This window comes from Anthonomus grandis, chromosome 22 (assembly GCF_022605725.1).
Source record: "Anthonomus grandis grandis chromosome 22, icAntGran1.3, whole genome shotgun sequence".
NCBI lineage: Eukaryota > Metazoa > Arthropoda > Insecta > Coleoptera > Curculionidae > Anthonomus > Anthonomus grandis.
Window position 1 is genome coordinate 4,169,300 of NC_065567.1, and position 21,356 is coordinate 4,190,655.

Below are 21,356 nucleotides of genomic sequence, written 5' to 3' on the forward strand. Positions count from 1 at the left end.
AAACCTATCATTAAAAAAGTCATCTAGGTTATAATATGCCTTAGCCAATAAAAGCGTCTTTAATTCTCTTTTAAATTTCTTAACATCCGATATATGTCTAACACATAGAGGAACATGATTGTAAATTTTTTTACTTATATAAATTAATGAGTTTTTGGTAAGGGAAGACGTAGGAATAGGTAGGGGAACATCATTTACACGACGAGTCAAATGGCCAGTGTCAGAGGGTAGTTTGGGAATTTTGTGAACAAGAGCAGCTGTTTCTAAGATAAAGAGTGAAAAAAGAGTTAAAGAAGAAATAAAGAGGGGTTTGCAAGAATCTTTTAACTTAGCAGAACACAGGTATCTAACTGCTTTTTTTTGAATAACAAAGACAATGTTAAGTAGCCCCTTATTGGTTAAACCTCAAAAAGGCAAGCCATACCGAATATGAGATTCAATAAGTGAAAAGTACACTGAACGTGCAACCACCCCTCCCAGCTCTTGTTTTGTCATTCTTACTGCAAAACATCCAGAAGATAATTTTCCAGCTAAATGTAAAATATTATCTTCAAACCGAAGGCGACCATCAATGGTAATTCCTAGGAACTTGCAGTACTCTTTATTCTGCAAGAGAGAATTTTCGTAAAACATTAGACCCTGAACATAATAGACGTCTTTCTTACATTAAACACGAGCCTGTTGGAAGCACACCACCCTGATAAAATCTGAAGGTCTTCAAGGATTCAAGTCTTAATATAATCAGAATTTTTATCGCTCCATAGTATGGTGGTATCATCAGCAAAGTGAACCACCTTGCCCTGCAGTTTCAATGAACTCAAGTCATCCACATACAGAAAAAATAACAGTGGTCCCAACACTGAACCCTGGGGAACGCCGCATTTTAGGGATCTAGAAGCAGACAAACGCCCTGACACTGTAACCTTCTGAGTACGATTTGATAGATAGGACTCAAGCCATCGCAACGCTACGCCCCTAAAACTATATTTATCGAGCTTAGATAACAGTATTCCATGATCCACACAGTCAAATGCTTTGGATAGATCACAAAACACTGCCGCCGATGACTCTCCAGAATTATTATATTATAGAAAAAAAATAGATATCTTTTTTTTTTTTTACCTTCACCTAAAGGTTCTTAAAATAAATAAAGCAAAGTTTTAAATGGGTCATGAAAAAACCTACAGGTCAGTAGTAGTGTTTACCGGAAAAAAAAGCAACCCACCCCTATGACTATGAGCTTAATTGGATTTCAACGTAATTTAATTAATCGTATAAACGACACCATTTCAGTATTAATCTGGAAAGGGTAATATTTTCAACGTAATGTGTTTAGATGTAAGAACAAACGTATTTTTTTTCGTGTTATATTCGTGTTTTAATGAAGCTATGAGTACGCATTCATTGTAAGTAACAGTTATTATATTTACGAGGCTATATGTATAAAATGAAGATTGTTTATCTCTGTTTGAAGTGTTCAATTCATGTCTTAGATAGGTAAATAGGCGCAGTATATAAGTATATTATATTCTCATACCTAAACTTGTTTAGTTTTATTACTTATAATCAACCTTATTGCTTTTAATATAAGTTAATAATTTCGTTCCTATATTATAACGATAAAACGCAATATTTGAATATTTTCATAATTCATGAAAAAATCTGCAAAAACCGCTTATCTATAGGCTTATTGATAATGGAGAAACCTTTCAAGTATTAAAAATTAGATATGCTTTGTCTACCATTTTACGAATTTTCTGACCAAGTTAATAGTTTTAAAAAATCAATAAATTAGGCAGAGGCGGCTCTTAGTTTGTGAGAGAAGTGCACAAGTTTATCGAACGTGAAAAAAAAAATTGCGAACGAGAAGAAAGAAAAAAACTCTGCTTTACTGCTAGTGAAACAGGAAATACACGTTTACTAAGGTCTCCAATGTTACTGAGACACACTTTTTCAGGTAATAACATCCTCAACATACTTGATCTTTCTTCTAGTTACGTAGAAAAGTTTTTATTCTCTTTAACATTAGCAGGAGAAGCATTTTTAGCTTCAGATGTTGACATGGGTATGATTACCAAGACTTCCAGCAGCTTAATAGTTTCTTGAAAAGTGGTGTCCATTTCTTCCTGTGAAACTAACGATAAAAGAGTAATGGCTTCGAAAATGATTTGAAGTTCTTCTCTTTCATAAAGTACTTGCAGTTCTGTTTTTAGAAGGGTATTTTCTAAGAATGGATAAACTTTAACTGTCTCAGAAAGCAATTTCTCTGGAAAGCTTTTTTAATATTAAATTAAATGTTTTTTCATAAATAATGCGCTAGCTACTAGATGTCCTGTAAAAGTAAATCAAACCCTAAACTGTTGCAAAACAGAATCACAAATTTCCAAGGCCTCTAGTTCTTTATTTATTGAAACAGATATATCGGAACCAGGATAAGGTTGCCCTTTTCGAGAAACAGGTTCATCCTTATCTCCAAGCTCCGAATCTAGTGTGTCAATAACTTTCATTGCATTTTCAAAGCTTTGTGGATCTTGTTGAGTTTTAACCGAATTAGTATTAATCAACTGCAGTTGTTTAAAAAGTGATTCAACATGTAGCATGATTTTACTAAACACTGTTAACCAAAATATGAAATCTCTCTCCTTCAATTTAAGTTTATATGCAACGGCTTGCTCAATGGTTGAATTTAATTTCATATTTTTGTCGTTCTCTAAAATATCCATAACTCTTATCAGCTTATTTCGCTATTCATAAACTGCATGTAGTTTTGTGATGATCGTGGTACTCGTATCACATTCAATAATTTTTGTCTTTGATGTGATATGCTAAAAAGGAACAGATCCCATTTAAATGAGCAAAACAAATCCGAACAGAGGCATTAGCTAAAGCAGCGTTGTTCATTATAAGGTTCATTTGATGGACATAGCAATATACAAAGTTTGCAAATAAATATTTATCGTTAATAATTTTTTGTACCCTATTTACGCCGCTCATTACTTACTCTTTTGCCAGTTTAACTATTTAATTTATTAATTTTCTCTCAGTTTTAATCGTTTTAGACATACTGAAAAGTACAGTTTAAATGTAGGTATTAACCACCCAACACTTTACTGCGCATTTACGAACCTAAAAAGCCTTTAAAATGTTATACAGATCATGTTATCGTGAGCTACGTATGACCCAAAATAATGGCAACACCGCTTGGTTGCGGCTTGCAGGCGGCGGAATTTTTCGTTTTTATTTTTTGAACCGGAAGTCAGCAGACCTCACTTTGCTGTGTTACTGCACGTTGTATTAATAATTTTTGAGCGTTATTTTCGTGTTTTTTTCACTATGGCTGTTTATACCCCTTCCGAAAGAGTTCAATTAATTAAATGGTTTTATGGAGGCAATTCGACAGTACAATGTAGAGATTTGTTTTCAGTGACAATAGACCGGTTCCTTGTGCAAAAACGATTTTAAATGTGGTTACAAATTTTGAGACATCTTTTTGTCTTCAAGATTGTAAAAAATGCCACACAAAACGTCAAGAACCACCTGTTGAAGTGGTCCAGGATATAAAACGGCGGGAAGAAATGGTTTGCAGTACCCCAGAACTTGGTTCGACACGGAAAGTGTTGGAGAGGAACTGGGAATGAGCAATAAAACTGTTGCTCGTATCTGGAAAAAATATGGGTACAAATGTTTCAAGTATTCAAAAACTCAGGAAATATTTCCTGAAGACCAGTGGCGAAGAATGGAATTTTGTGAAACCATGATGAAAAAGGCAAATGAAAACGAATATTTTTTAAAAAATATTTTGTTTTCTGATGAATCTTCTTTTCCATTACATGGCAAACACAATCCTTCCATTGTTCGTTATTGGTCTCAGGAAAACGAGCACAGAAGTTTTCAGTTTCGTACCCAGTAACCTCAAAAATTGAATGTTTGGGCAGGTATTTTGCGCGACAATGTTATAGGGCCATTTTTTATTGATGGCACTTTAAACGCCCAAAAATACCTTGAGTTGCTGCAAAACTAAATTCTTCCTGCCATTCAAATCCTACCTGATGTAGACCTGGGATCGGTTTATTTTCAGCAAGATGGCTGTCCTGCTCATATCGCGGCTAGGGTAAAAGAATTTTTAACAAATAATTTTCCTAACCGCCTTATTAGTGGGACTGGCGATATTAAATGGCCTCCTAGATCTCCAGATTTGTCCCCAAATGACTTTTATCTGTGGGGTTACCTTAAGCAGACCATTTACAAGCATGAATTTAGTAGGCCAACAAATTTAGAGGAGTTGCGAAATGAAATTGTCGAAGGTGCCAATTCCATTTTAGCTGAAACTCTTTTGGAGGTGCGAAATAGCTTGCGCGTGCGAAAGTTTTTGCTTAGCGGAAGAAGGCGGTTTATTTGAGCCTTTTATTTAAAAAATAATATGTTATTAAGTTTGTTTATTAGAGTTTTATTTCTGATTTTTTATTATATTTTTATCAAAGTTGATATTTTATTTTTTATTAGAATAACGCTTTAATTTTCATTATGCAAAACACAGCATATTAAACATTTTAAGATTCTATGCGGGTTTTACACATTGTCATGTCTGTAAAACCCGCATTAGAATAAATATTTTAAAAATGCCTGGATTTTTGCGTAATATTTTGGGACATTTTGTCGCCAAACAACGCAACTCCCACGAAAGTCAGATGTTTACTAATCCCGTCCTCGGGCCGGCCGGGGCGGTGCTCTGTCGCAGACACTCGTACATGCGCGACGTTGCAAAATTTCGCCTCTATGCGGTTCCCTATAAGTAACGAACGAAAACACGATCTGTATACAGTTGATCCAAAAAGTATTCGTATACTTGAAATAAAAGATTAAAACTCAAAATCTTTTTTAATCTTCCCCCGAAAATGCTAACATCTTTAGCGAAACACGCGTCAAGATTAAAAATAAAGAGTTTTAGTTAGTGGTAAAACTGTCTCGTAATTTGATGAAACAAATAACCAACTTTCATTTTTAGATACTCTTGTCATCAAAAATAATAATAAGTTAGAATTTAATATTTATAGAAAAGAAACAAATTCTTTTAGATACATAATTAGTGACTCTAACCATTGTTTTCAACATAAAATGGCTAGCATGCATTTCTTGGTACATCGTTTGGTCTCTTTTCCTTTAAGCAATAGCAGATTTAATAAAGAAAAAGCAACAATTTAAACTATTCCCAGGGTCAATGGTTATGATGATAAGATTATTGATAAGCTGATTAGAAGACATAGGTTTAAAGTTAATCTTAAAAACTCTACCACATTTCAAAAAGATGAAAAGAAGCAAACTTTTGTTGCAATACCATACGATCCTATCTTGACGAGAGGCTTTGATAAAGGTTTCAAAGACATAGGTCTAAGAATAGTCTATCAAAGTTCGGCCAAGTTACAAAATCTTTTAGAAAACCCAAAAGATAAAATCAAGACCAATGAAAAGTCTGGGATCTATGAGATTAATTGCAACGATTGTGATAAAAAGTACATAGGACAAACTAGAAGATCAATTAATGTCAGATTTAAAGAACATGTAGCTCATGTGAAATATGGGAGAGTTGAAAAGTCAAGTATGGCTGAACATGCTCTAAATACTGGTCACTTTGTAGGGATAGACAACTTAAAATTACTTAAACCAGTTAATAACAATAGAAAATTTCAATCTTTTATCATTCAATCAGTTTCAATCTTCTCCCGAATATGCTAACATCGTTAGCGAAACACGTGTCGAGATTAAAAATAAAGAGTTTTGGTTTGTGGTAAAACTGTCTCGTAATTTAAGTTTTCTATAGTTTTAATAATAAGAATCCTGTTTTCTATATTAATTGTAATTTTGGTCCATTAGGCTTTTAAACGTGCTTTAAATATCGTAATATTTGGACCAGTTTTAAATCCTATATAAAGTTTGAAGGAAGGTACACGAAATCAAAAGAACAAATAAATAAGTAACAATAAATTAATTAGTAATGTGAAACAAAAGAGAAAAAAACCATATAGTTAATTAAAAGGTATATAGCTAAATAAAAAGTAAGAAACCACGTAACTTTGAAAAATGTACACAATCTCATAATTGTAAACGAATAAAGATATCTACATGACTACATATTTTTTGACTTTGATATAATAACTGTATCCTGTCATTTCAATTTACAGAATACAGTTAAAAAAAATAAGTGTTTCAAATAAGAGAGACTTTAGCGTTATATTTGCTTTACTCATATTTTCTTTTTTACATGAAGAAAAATGTTATTTTTTTCGTCTTGTAGGAACGAACGTTTAGTAATTCATTTTTTAACGTCGTATGATCACTTCGGTTTTATTAAAAACAATTTATATAATCTCCAAATTAGGTTCCCAACAGGCGCAAATTATATTTCAATTTGATTCAATCAAACTCACCTAAAGAAAATACAACTATGGTTGTCAATCGGATCATAACAGCAAGTAGAATAACAAGTAACTATACAAATTAATGATAAATTATTGCTCTTGCACATGATTTAAAATATTATAACAATACGATAATAAGTGGTCATACCTTAAGTTGATGGACTTATTGATACAAATCTAAACTTCAAGTTTACTTTAATTTAATCTTAAAGGTCATCTTCCTCATTGATTGTATGTACAGTTAATACAAAATTAACTTGTTCACGCTCAGAAACAAATTTAGTCAGTTTCTAAATGAATCATATCGATTTAAATGTAGACAAAGTCTCATTATATATGGGTTGTAATAATTGAATTTGTATATCTAAACCATTTTCAGTAATCACTCAACCCACAAAATAAGGGACTATGTAGAAGAGACGAGTCTCTCTCTAAGGGATATACTACCCCTAAGGCCGAAGCACTACGACAAAAATCGGGCTCCAAAATATAATGGGCAACCTACTATTGTATATTTCCATGTAACTGTTTTATCTTTAGACTCTATAAATGAAGAATCAATGGTAAATATTTGGAAAATAACTTTTGGTAACCTCCAGTTTCACAGCTTTGACGGACACCAAAATATATATCTTTTAAATATGTTACAAGATGTTTAACTGGCCACAATGTAGGTACTAATGTAATACGATGTTCGTTAGTAACCTATCAAATTAAGTATTCATTCACTATAACGTTAAACTTCTCAAAATTAGAATTTCTCTACCTTACAGTGTCGTGTTATTCCAATTGCGTTGAACCTTTAAAAAAAGAACTTTTTCCCGAATAGAATACAAAAATCGAAAAAAAAACATTTTAAAGTGAAAGACACTGACAAGATACTGTTAAAATCACTTGTTTACTATTATGGCATATACTTCTTTATGCCCTTTATGAAGAAATCTTCCGCTAGCCGCTTCGCCCACTGTAAGAATTTTCTGTGCAATTGGGTATAATAATAATATAATTCATAGTAAATCGTATTAAAAAAAATATATCGAGGTGTAACTTAAAATAAAAAAGTGCCATAAAAATGACAACACCAAATTTATCGAAAAAAAAGTAATTTTTTTTACAGCTTGACGAAGTACGTCACTTTATCAGAAATTGTAGTTCATCCGAAATATAATACAGTTACGACATATTTTCAGAGGAACTTGCTTTCATCCATGGGACACCCCATTTTGAATGTTCGGAATATTAAGAAACACCTTGTATATAGACATGAAAGTCCTGCACGTTTATATTTAATATTAAGTTGTCCTTAACTATTTTATTTCCTCATAATTCCACAGCTCTTCGATACCTTTGTTTAATGTGAAATAATAGTTTCATGGATATCCATATTTATTAAAAAATAGTGTGATAAATAAATTATATACTGTAATTATATACCTGCAAGAAGTATGCAATGCAATTTCAATTCAAAAGCTGAATTGACCAAATGTACAACGAGTATAATCATCTGTAATGTTTTTTTATTCGGAGGTTTACACGATTTATCTAAACCGTTAACGGCAATTCCTAAAATAACGAATAATTTCAGTCAAACGAGAATAATAATTACGGCGTTTGCCGGCAGTACTTGTATTCTCAAACTAAGTTCTAGTTGTTTTTTCTTATTTTTTTTTTTTTAATAAATTTGAAGCAAAAATTTAATTATTTAAAAGAAGGTTATTCAATGATTCTTTGTGAATCATTCGTTAGTTTATAAAACCGTCAGCAATAGGCAGCGTCTTGATTGCTGTTAAGCTTTAATTTGCAATTATAAAAACTATCCATTGCATAGGATATTTACATTAATATATGGTGTTGTGCGTTTTTCTGAAGCTATTTTATTTTTTGTTGTGTTGTTTGTTATCTCTATGCTTGAAATATTATTGATACGCCAAAGACATCTTGTAGGTACACGTTAATATTACTATTTATATCTAGACAAAAAGGTATTACTGAATGTGTGAAACTTGGGGTATACAGACGAATCACTAGAAAAAGAAACATAAAAGAAGACTAATTATATGTTTTATGATTTCAGACATATGTGACAGATATTTTTTTAGCACAAAGTTGGCGGGATCCAAGATTAAGGCTTCCAGAAAATATGAGCGAAGAATATAGAATTCTGGACGTAGAATGGCTTCATAGTATCTGGAGACCTGACTGTTTTTTTAAGAACGCTAAGAGTGTGACTTTTCATGAAATGACTATACCAAATCACTATTTATGGTTGTATCATGATAAAACTCTACTTTATATGTCAAAGTAATCACGAAAATTTTGCTTAAAGACTGATTTAAATACAAGATATTTATTTCCAGACTAACCTTAGTATTATCTTGTGCTATGAAATTTGAATCATATCCACATGATACGCAAATTTGCACAATGATGATTGAAAGCTGTAAGTGATTTACTAACAGTGAAGGTAACATACCTTTTTTGCTTAATTAAAAATTGATTTATAGTATCTCATACTGACCACGATCTAGTCTTTATTTGGAATATGACCGATCCATTAGTGGTAAATCCTGAAATAGAGCTTCCTCAACTTGATATTTCTAACAATTTTACCACAGATTGTACTATTGAATATTCCACAGGTAATTATCATCAAATAAATCTTTATAAAGTGAATATGGGGTATCCTTTAATTTTATAGAGATACGCTAATTTATTAACAAAAGAAACCATTTGATCAAGCAAATATGCTTAGAAAAAATGTTTTGGTATTACAGGATATTTTTTTGTCAAGTTTTTTCAAAATAATAAAAGTAAATAGTAAAACTTTTATTAAAGTGCATTTTAAATGTGCCAAAAAATTAGGATAATAATGTCAATGACACGATCAGTGGTCCATGCATCGGTCCTTTTAATTGGCCTTAACTTTTTATGGACATCTTGTAAGACCCGTTTGATATGTATATAGGGGGAAACCAAGGCTAGGAATTTAGGCTTTTCAAATGATTATCCAAGAATAAGACTATTATGATTAATTCATAAAAATACAAACATAAAGTAGCTACAAGCTATTTCCAGATATAAAATACTAATGTACAATAATTTTTTGTCATAGACAAAAGAGAGTTAATGGCTTTTGGACAAGTTATTTTAAAATTTGATGTTACTTTTTGGCACTGATTTATGTCATCTTCAGGGAAAGCAGCTCTTTAGTTAATGCTCATTACTCAACCAATTAAAGTTATTTAATCTCACCAAGAACTCACTTATATACCTTAGCAAAAAAATTTACAACCATGTTCCTCTATGTATCAGACAAATTTTAGAAGTTAAGAGATTCAAAAAGGAATTAAAATCACTTTTATTATCCAGGGCATATTATAGCCTTGACGATTTTTTCAATGATACCTTTTAACCTGTGCTCTGACATCATTTTAGTGTTTTAGTTTTGTTTCCTGTTAAATAATTTAATTTACTTCTTCTAAATTCTGTTTTATTGACAGCTTTACTTATTTTTTAATAAAATTTATCAAAAAGATGCTTTTTTTTTCTCAATCTGGTTTGTTATGATTAATTTTGGTAATGTGTGTAAATGTTATGGTAAAGTGTTTTAGATGTTATGTTTGTTTGAAGTTTGAAATTTAAAGTAAATTTGGAATTTTTTAGTTTTTAGGATGCTTGTACACAAGATTTTGTTGTCGTCATTTTCTTTCTTTCTTTCTTTCTTTTTGAATGTTGACATTTAAAACCTTAATGTTTCGAGTTTTTTCGACGTTTTTTTGAGCACTAAACAATTATACTGTGATTTTATTGAAACTCTAAGATTTTACCTACCCTTTCTAAGATTCTACCTATTGGTAGCATCTAGTCAAATGTAACCTACGCTAAACAATTTTTAGGAAATTTTACATGCCTGGCAGTAGTTTTTAACTTAAGGCGCCGATTAGGATACCATTTGTTCCATACATACATACCATCTGCCCTTATAGTTGTAATGTCCTGGATATCGTTTTGGATCAAGCCAGAAGCAATACCTGCTAGGGTTACTCTTGGCGTTACATCTCTTTTGACGTTAGGTAAGTAAACATAACCGTAAACAATGATTTTTATTTTGTTATGGAGTAGTAGTAAAAGTCAGATGGTAATAATAGGTTTATTAGACTAACCCTTAAAATATATACGCACTAGTAGCATATTGACTAGTTCCGGTGAGAGATCGGATGAAGTGCTGGAGACCGTTTCGATCACGCTACAAAACAAAGGGAACTTTCACATTAAGTTTTAATAAGAAAAAACTTTTAAATGTTAAAATATAAAAAAAAATCTAAAAATTATCTTATACTGGGTTCAACTCTATTTAAATACTTGACATAAAGAATTTTAAAGACCCTCTTTGTTCATTTTAAAACGCTTTGGATTTGTTTCAGTTCAATACTTTTCTACCGTGAAATCTGCCTGTAAGTAACGCAGTAGTTATGCTTCGGAAGCGTTTTACTAGCCTATATTGGCTAATAAATCACTTTAACATCATTGACCGAGGATAGTTAAGAATATAGCGTTTATTAAGGTTTATTTTAGATAATCAAAGTTGATTCAAATTGGCCTCATTAGATCTAGATCACTCCCCTTTAGCTAACTTTCTTAATAGTTTCGCAGATATTGGTAAATCTCTCCGCAGTTTAAGCAATACGTGCATATTCCTAGAAAACTGCGCAACTTTTAACTTGAGGCTAAAAATAACCCGTTTATAAACTCTTTTTACATTTGGTCTAGTACGCCATGGTTGGAATAAATGGATATGCTACTTTGCTAATTTGACTATATTTGTACCTTCAAGAATAAAGAAGTTAGCAATAGTATCGACTTCATTTCAAGCACTCTGTATATTCCATTTATTTTATGACGACTCCCATAGTTTCTACAATCTTGTTAACTTCGTTTCCTACGCATTAGGATATTGATGGCAAACTAAACTGGCAATATGCCTTTAAAATTCAATTCCGACTCAGCAAGCTTTTCTAAAATCTTCGTATTCCAAATGTGCATGATGCCACCATTTTTTCACCGCCAGTAGAACAAAAACTTTGTATTCTACTGGCCATATTTTTTTCACCACCATCTGAGTTCAAGACCAACGTTAAGAGCGTATTCCTTGGGTCAAAAACTTGAAAAAACTTTCTATAAACCCAGTTTGTGTTTTACGTTATGTTAATCACTTCTCTCTTTCGTAAAAACCTTTCATTTTATAAGAATTAAATTAAATTATCAAATTAATAAAAAAAAATAAAAATAAATTGTTGTTTAAAAACTCAAAATGTAATATTTATTTATTTATAATAAACATTTACATTATTTCATATTATAAGGTTCATATTGCTTAAGAATTATGAATTTAACAAAATAATTTAAAACATGCATTTGGATGGATAAACATCTGTTTGTGCATATAATACCTAAGACTATGAAAAATAAATTTCAAAAATAAAGTAATAATACTTTTTAGCACCTAAGAGAACCTCCCAATATCTATTTATCTAACTCACCATATATAAGTCTCAGGTTTAATGTAAAATTAGTCTTATTATTATAACATAATAGTAGTTTTTTCTGAATTCTGAACTTTCCCAATTATTATAACATACCTAGGAATTTTCGATACTACTAGGCATATGGTTAAAGGTCAGTAATAATTACAAATCTCAATTTATCAAAAAGGGAGTAATAATTGATCTTTCTAATTATAGTCTCTGTGGTTCCTACTCTGAGTAAGGTATTGGAGATGGCATGTATTATATTTTTGAAGTTTTTCAAATGCAAATTAGGTTTTCTGCTCCCTGTCAATTTCCGCGCCGAAAGGGGATGTCTACAATTGATGCTATTATAAGTCTAGCGGCGGATATAGTCGGGGCTTTTATGAGAAGGGAGACCCTCTTACAGCGATGGGAATGCACTTAAATAAATCAACGCCAATGAGTCGAATCTGTTGAATTGACTAAATAATATATAGTAATATTAATAGTCTACTTAGGTTGTTTTTTATCTGCGGGGTAACTTTAAGGTTTTCTCAGAATTCTAGCCGTTAGCTGAGTGGGATTCACCGGTTTTCTTGATGTAAACAGTTTTTACGTTTTTCAGTCTTAGAGCATATTTAGTTGAAGACACATTGGTTTTATTTTGTCGGGCGTATTTTTAAAAGTATAATAAAATTACCGTCGTGTTAATAATAAACTGTGTTTTATTATTCGAACCGAGTTACGAAAGGAAAATCGTGTAAGTTTTTACATCGTGACACAAAATACAGGGTGACAATTACAATGGCTATATCCGAGGGACTAAAAGAAAATAATAAAAAATCGCTGCAAGCAATTTCTATGACATACATAGTGAAAGGAAATACTGTACTAGATTTAAAATTTTCCCTTTTGCCTTTAGCTTGTTCGCAATTCTCTGCTTGTGATACGTTATCTAAACGCTCTTAAAACTGCGTTTCAACGATACTCTACCAAACCTCCCTTTGATGTAGTTTTTTGTTTATGAAATAAAACATTACTTAATTAAAATTTTTCATTGAAACTATTTTTCATTATTAATTTAATAAATGTTTTAAAATATTCTTATTACTATCGTAGTGTAGCGTTTTTAGGGTACTTATAGGAACCAAAGGCTTTATATTTTCTTGGTCTAACAATAACCCTGGTCCAAAGGTATTTTTTTATTTGCCCTGCAGCCTATCCAGATCGCAATGTAAAAACCTTTCCAGGTTTACATTTAAATTACAAAACAGTGTTCGCTAACTACTGGCAGGAATCCAAGCAACTCGTACTGTCGCAAGTAAAAAAAGGCAGACAGTTTGCAATAAATCTTACTTTATTGACGCGTTAGGGTGTTACAGCAACCGGATTATTCCGCAAATCCTTAAACAGCTAGACTACAAAATATCGGCTCATCAAAAATATTTACTTAAGGTATATGGGAACTTTCTATTTAAATGAGTACTCAGTTAAACAAAACTGCTATTACTAGAATGACGACAAGCAGCGAATATTTTGGTTGGGCATACGCAATACCCCCACAACGTTTGGGGGTGATATATTATGGTCCATTATTTCTAGAAAATTGAAATGGCAAAATATGTGCATAAATGCTAAAAAGATCTACAAAATCTCTAATAGTTCATGATTTAAGGATATGTACACGGCTATTTGTTACATTTTCAGCAGGATGGGAGACCTCCAGTGATGTTTAGAAAAGAATTGTTCTAATCGATGGACTATGACCTATCGCATCTAGTAAAGTAAATACAGTGTAAATAAGCATTTCTAGTTGTCTTCAGTGATCGTGTTTAGTGTGTATATGTAAAATAAATAGATCAGTTCACTATTTTAGTGCATCGAATGTTTTAATTCACACTTAACGAATGGTAAAAACGCTACAATATATAATTTTTAATTAAGTAATGTTTTAAATAAACAAAAACTCGGTAGTTTTGTAGGGTATTATTAAATAGTATTTTAAGAGTTTCCTGATCTGGCATCACATAAGCCGGGGGTCCAGGAGATGCCCAATGTGACACAGACTTACCCACCGGAGTTGTTTAACCTTAGCAATAAGATTATACAATCACCTTCCGCTCAGGATGCAAATCATCACTGTTTTTCAGTATGGGAAGGCATTTAAAACTCGGAAATTTGTCTCATTTTTACGAAATCAATTCGGAAGTGAGTGCCTGAGTAGGCCTAATGTGTTAAAATTAGCCAAAGCATTCAAAGATGGCCGCGAAACCGTCGATCGCAAACCATCATCACACCAGACAACATTCGCCGCGCACTAACGTTCCATGAATGCTGCATTCTACTCTACTCCTCTGCATACCAATTATCTGAAAACAGCCCTGAAACCCGCTTAGTGCTTGAAACGGAGGAGCATAAGAAAAAGAAAGTGTAATTCTTCTCCAGGGTAACGCGCCCTCATACCGTGCGTCTCACGCTCGATACAATATCAAAATGTGGGTGGGAGGTGCTAAAACAAGCTCTTTACAGTTCAGATTTATCACCTAGCGACTACCACCAAGTTTGAACCACTGAAAGAAACCCTCAGAGGTCAAACATTCAACACATATGACGAGGTAGAGGAGGTTCTGCCCACATTGCTGTCCGAGTTCGCCAAGAAATTCTTCGATATCGGTATTAAAAAACTTTTAAAAAGGTGAAAAAAAGTGTAAAAATATGTAAGCAGCAAGGGAAAGTACATAGAAAAACTGTAAATGTTTGTACATTTTTCCGATAGTAAATAAACGTGTCAAAGTATTTGTCTCGATCTAGTAAAATTGTGAGATTCTTATCGATTACTGTCTTTTTGCAGTACTTCTAGTATTAAACAACCCAGAAATAATAAAGTATAAGGTTAATTTTGCAATAAGCCTGTTACGTATACATATTACAGTTATGGAAATGCAAGCGCCAACCATATGAAATACATGTTACTTTTTACCATTTGCACGTACTCTTCTACAGAAAGGTTTCTCCTTGAGGACATTGCTTGGTTCGGAACTTGGCCGACTTTTTGTCGTCGCTCTATCTATCGATTTATTTATTTTTTTTTTAACAGCGGGCTGTTAAAAATAAAATGAAGTATATTTTCTAACTGGAAGCGCGCAGATATACTTCCTACAAATAATAATTATACGATCGACGAAAAAAAAACAAATTATTAAATATTATTACGCAAGTAGTTCCACACTGGATATAATTGGCAGTTTTGCATTTGATGATAAAAGTCGCCAAATCCAATAAAATCTACGGTTTTTGAAATCATCCATAAGTTTGAAAAATATGGTTGTTTACAAGATTGTCAAATGTGCCCATGTAGGCATGGAGAAACCTGATGTACAATTAGAGGAAGAAAAAGAAACGCGTGAAAGAAAGTTGCAGTTTGTAGTTTCGCCGAAGTTAACTTTCCCTGTAATAACGTCCACAGATTTCTGAAGAACTTGACATTCAGCTCCGAAGAGTTAGTAATACTTTAAACCGTAATAAATTCAACCCAACCCAACCCAAGAAAATTTTTTAGAGAACAATCCTGCTCATTAGGCAAACATGGTTGGCAACTTTTTACAAGATACCTTTACTGATCGCAATAAAATCGGTAAGAATAAAGTGCCCCCTAGGACTCCCGTTATCTCCAAATGATTTTTTTTTTCTTGAGGATATATCAGGAAGAAAATTTATAGGCACAGTCATGAATTTGCAAATTAAAAATACTTGTAGATTTGTTTTCGGAATAAGAAAGTAGGATTATGTTTCTGAAAAACTGGTTGAGCCGGAATGGCACGAATATCGGTCACGTTTAGCAAAAAATATTATTTACCTGCTTAGTAATATTTTATTTTATAAGTGTTGTTGCATGTTAGATTTAATTTAATTTTTCGCTTTTTTATCACGTTTCTCTATGTTAGACTTAGTTAATGGTTAAGTGGAGTAGGTATGTAAAGCTAGACTTCGCCTTTTTTTGTCAAACATATATGTTTACAAAAATAAAGACATTTATTATATTGTTATTAGTTTATTATGTTATTATTATTAGTTTAGATGAAATTCGTGCCGAGGTACGTAGGACACTACTACTATTCCTGTCGAAAAGTTGCAGAATATTCGTGGAGAGTTTCACAACAGGCTGGGATATTGTTTAGCATAAGTCGGTGGTATTTTTGAACCTCTAATTAATAGACTATTTTTCAGATTAAAATATATATTTTTAATTTATATTTACCCTTATATGCAGGGTGTCATTGAAGTGGTAGAAAAAAAATCGGAAATGTTCTAGTACTCCTAAAAATAGTAAAAAAAATTTCTATAAGTATAGGGCGGAAAATGCATATTTTAAAAAATTTCTAAAAAACGGTTCTTTTGAAATTGTAGGCTTAAAAAACCAGATAAGATTTTGAAAAAAAATCCTCTTACATAAACTTTGACCCTTAATGGTTGCCTGTTGTTTAATACTGAAAAATTTATTTGAAAAATCGAAAAAGGTAGTTTTTGCAAGGGTAAGAGGTTGTTTCGCGAATAACTCTTCTGGTTCGTTCGGTTCTTCGGTTTTTTTTTTGCAACGTGGGTTTATTTTTTGAAAACTACGTACTTTTTCCTACAAAAAAAGGTACTATTGTTGCACATCGCCCAGAGCGTTGGTTTTTGAGAATATTAAATGTAGCTTGAAAAACTAACAGTTTGTCAGGCTATTAACCGTTAAATTATATAAAAAAAAGTATTTTAAGTATTGTCGAGTTAGGAAGCAGTTTTGGAGGGATTGTAAACGATAAATTTAAAAGATAAGTATATTTTGTTCATATTTTTAATTTAATTTAACTCTATTTACCTTGATAACGGTAGTAGATATAACTACCGAAACGTTGGTTCAAACTGAGTATTTTTATTAAAAAAGTAGGGCTTTTCGTTGTTTTTATCGTTTTCAATTTTAATATTCATAACAAATATAGGATATTGAAAAGAAGAAACGAGCTCAGAGATTAATAGATTGAGCCTCAGCTCCTAGGTATATAAAAAATCTATTAAACCTCAAGTAAATTATTGTATTTAAAACTTATTGAACTTAAATTAAATTAAGTAAATCGAACGGTATCGTTACAGATTTGAGTTCATTTTTCCTTTAAATACGTGAATAAGTCTATTTTCTTCTTCTTTTCAATTTTTAAGCGTGTGAGATAGTAGTTTCTAAATTGATTTTTGCTATAAGTGACGTAATACCCAATAAAATAAGTCACTCCTTATGAATTCGTCACAACAATACAGATTTCACTTCCTTTTTGTTAGAATTACCATTAATTTTATTCAGACAAAATCTTTGTATAATTTTGTTTGCGACAAAATACCAGTTTTATTTCGCACAGTGTGCAACAAAGAAACTTTCGAAAAAAAAACTTTCACACGTATACGGCGAGACGAACTAGTCGGAGCGACGCACACCTCAACTTAATTATTGCATATGCTTTAACATACTCTGTATTTTCCTATGGTCGGTGCTTTCGTTTCCATACTGGTATATCATTTTCAACCAGAAATAATTTAACAATAACAAATTGTTACTTGTTAACTAAAAACCCTGTAGTTATCATCTTTGCTTAGAATACAAGTTTTTCAGATTGTGTCCATTTGTTTATATATTATTTTATATTGGCTTAAGCACCTTATTTATTCTGCTAATTTCTGCCTTACTTGATAGGTATATCTATAATACAAGTAATAAATCTTGTCTCGAATAGGCTGGATTAGTTAATTTATTTAGCTGTTAATTTTATTTATTTTTGAACATGTTACTTGAAACAATTTTTTTCAAATTTACTTGTGAAAAGACATGGTTTTAGCTCTTACGGCCAGCAAAGTAAAGCCAGTGAATTAGTAATAATAAATTAACACAATAAAAACATACACAGACGCATTTTTAGCAACACAGAATACGCAGTCCCAGCAGTCATTACCACCTGTCTCTTATGTAAAAGCAATTGATGTTTGGATGTCCAGCTGTTCAGTTTTTGTTTTTATGTCTCTTATGGAATTTGCTGTAGTCAATAATTATATGGGACCTGTAGCTACAAAGGCTATGAAAGGATATTCGGATGAAGACATACCTTCGGATATTAATGATTATAGAGTAAGTAGAATTTTCTTTTATCCATTATTGTAAATCGAGGTACATTTCGTTAAACTTTCTGCATGTTTTTGTTGCAATTTTGTCACAGGATTGTAGGATTGTTGCGTCATGACCTTTCATAGCCATCTAAAGCAAATATATTGAAAAGTTAGTAGGGAAAGTCTTTTCTCCACAAATAAAATGCTAATCCTCTAATTTCAGGAGTTATGCATTTCGGCAAGTGGTATTGCCATCATCAGACTCTAAAGTATATTACAAACAATTCAAAAACATATACGAACATTTTTTTCTTGACAGGTGACATAAAAAATACAGATAAAATTATGAAATTGTAAAATACTTACTGAGTTACTTAACACATACACAAATTCTAAACAATAACAATTTGTGTATGTGTTAAGTAACCCAATTTTAGAGTCTGATGATGGCAAGAACACTTGCCGAAATACATAACTCCTGAAATTAGAGGATTAGCGTTTTATTTGTGGAGAAAAGACTTCCCCTACTAACTTTTCAATATTATATTGACTTCACTTCAGAATGGACTTCTTCCTTAATATAAAGCAAATATGTCAAAATATTCTGATTTTTACAGAAAATTGCTTTTATTTCAGAAACCGCACTTCTTTGATACAGGAACACACCTCGTTAGAAAGGGATTTCAATTTCCTTTTAGAATATGTTATAATATACGGTGTGTTCTATTTAAAAAAATGCACATGTAACAATTTTTGTATCTAGTGGTAAAATCACTAATTTTGACCAACCCTGTATAATGTAGAACACATTTTTTACGCTCATAATTTAAATTTTCTGCGCGTTCCAGTGCCGTAGTTATAAAATTATGTAATTTGGAGCTACAAAACATAGCTCAAATGAAAATAAACATGGTCAAAAAAAAAAATAATAATTAATTTCTTGAAAACCACTAAAAATAGGCATAGGAACACCTTATACAAAAACAAATAGAGAAATGCGGGAACGAATCAACAAAGACCAGCCCCGACAATCCCCGCGCATTAGTAGGTGACAAGTTTAGCTAATATTATACAGCCGTATTATATATTTTATGTTTTACCTATCTATTATTGATTTATAATACCTTAGAAACGGAATATGTTATGCGGTAGCAATAATACCTGCTATCACACCTAGGGCATTATAAGCGGGCATTATGATAATGCCCGGAAATTTTAATTTTATTTCTCTCATAAAGAATAAACATCCATTTTATACAAAAATAATTTTAATGGACAATTTACAAACTATACAAAATAGCGTTAGTGCTGCCACCTCTACCATCACAAAAAACACCGACCATTCTATAGTGGGATCAGCTACATTTTCCGGGACATTTCAAAATTGTAATTTTTATTTTGAAAATAAAGTTTTTTTATTAAATTTAAAGCGCCTAAATCTTCTTCAATGATAGTAAAACTTTTTGAAGTTGAAGTTTTAGTTTCTGGTACCTTTATAACCAAGACCGTTCCTGTATCTTCAATATCATCAATGGTCATTTTGACCAACTCATCTCGTCTTAAACCTCCAAAAACACCCATTACCAATATGACTTTGTGTACCAAGTAGATATCATCAGGAGCCTTCTTAATAAATGTTATTATTTGTTCTCCTTCCAAAACTTTAGACTTCTTCGGGACATATCCTTTCGACTTAACTTTTAAAAAAGATATGAGACGATGGTATTGCGAGATGTCTATATTTTTATAGACCATTAACGTAGATCTTAGGGTAGAATACTTGGTCCAGAGAGAGTTCGGACTGTATTTTTCCGACTAAAAATATTAAAATTTGTTAAACATATGTACCTATTAAAATAAAATCAATAACTTACCAGTTCCTGAAAATATGCCATTAGAACGGTTTCGGTTATTTGAACAATTGCGTTGGCATCTTTCCAAATACCAAATCTGCCATACTCCCGATCATAATGTTGCCTTGATTTAACTGGCAAAAGATTTTCGGTCGCTTTTATGGCCTTTTCTCTTATATTTTTGTGGAATTTCTTCCATTTTAAGCAAATATTTAAACAAAAAATGCCAACTGACAGAACATCAAAGTCAAACTTAAATAATCACTGCAAGTCACTTGATAAATTTCTGTAGGTAGGTATGTACGTATACCTACCTGTACAGGGTAGACCCTATTTTTTAGTTAATATTAAAATTATTTTTGTTCATAAAAATCAAGTTTTAGGTAAAACATAAAGCATTGTATGCACCACGGGCATTGTTAGACTCTAATGCCCATCAGGCGGAAACCTAGCCTACTATTTCCACCTTCCGGGCATTATCGTCCTTACAATGCCCTTGATAGATAAATAGCTATTAATATATTATATTATAGAAAATATGTGGTTGGCTCCTCATTGTACTACGATATGTTTTAGTTTAAATACGACCTTAACTTTGTATTTAACATGAGATACGAATGAGATGGATTCATTAAAAACTATTCCCAGATTTTATGCTTCTGTCACTACCGCGATTGACGAATTGTTTTTGTTTATATTTGTGTTTGCCAAATCTAGGTTGGATCTGCCCTGGAATTCGTCTAAGTGTATTCCCGAAAAGATTTAAAGGACAAAATTAAATGTTTGATAGCAGCATATTTCTATGTCTCTATCTATTTTTCCTGTACAAATTTATGGTTACATGAATACAAAGTCAATTGATTTAAATAATAATGGCTTAATAAGAAATCCAAATACTTAAAAAAATCAAATATATTAAAAATATGTTTTTTTTCAGTTCCATATCTATATTGCATAAATTAATATTTTTAATAATATTTATTCTTCCAGATCTATATATGTTATTTTTCTGAGTTGATATTAAATGAACATTATGTAGAAAACAATATGTTATTGGTACTTACATATGTTTATATTTTAGGGTATTGAAAGACCAAGATTTAGTACAGTTAGCCAACCCCAGTATCCAACATTTTGTAATGGACGAAGTATAGCTCTATGCATCGATCAATTTTCCCGTTTCTTTTTTCCCTTCTCATTTTTAATTTTGAATATTGTTTATTGGTCTACCTTTCTATGACAACGAGATTTCATATTGTATTAGGCACAACTAATTTTACTGCATTAGATTTAAGTCTTAGATGGTGTTCTTGAATTTCGCCTAATATTATAGTAGAGGTGTAACTCTTTTATTATATTTAAAGATTATTAACTTATATAAAATCGACAAAACCTTAATGATAATTATAAGATTAAGAATAATAAACTTTGTTCTAAATGTTAATAGT

General features: G+C 31.6%; 2 protein-coding genes across 4 annotated transcripts in view; both read left to right on the forward strand.

Moving 5' to 3' along the window:
- The window catches only part of LOC126748597 (uncharacterized), a 356,494-nt gene that overhangs the window by 83,411 nt on the left and 251,727 nt on the right, over nt 1–21,356 (forward strand). The gene's annotated exons all lie outside the window — the stretch shown is intronic.
- LOC126748595 (glycine receptor subunit alpha-4) lies at nt 1,318–21,352 on the forward strand. 3 transcript variants are annotated; one of them, XM_050457934.1, is made up of 8 exons: nt 1,318–1,406; nt 6,796–6,979; nt 8,491–8,717; nt 8,774–8,856; nt 8,921–9,055; nt 10,313–10,489; nt 17,860–18,077; nt 20,990–21,352. In XM_050457934.1, the coding sequence occupies exons 1-8, from the start codon at nt 1,327–1,329 to the stop codon at nt 21,146–21,148; spliced, it is 1,263 nt and encodes a 420-aa protein (XP_050313891.1). In that variant the 5' UTR covers nt 1,318–1,326; the 3' UTR covers nt 21,149–21,352. The 3 variants fall into 3 exon arrangements, with proteins under 3 accessions (XP_050313891.1, XP_050313892.1, XP_050313893.1); XM_050457935.1 differs by having other exon boundaries at nt 17,872–18,077; XM_050457936.1 differs by lacking the exon at nt 1,318–1,406 and adding an exon at nt 1,808–1,957.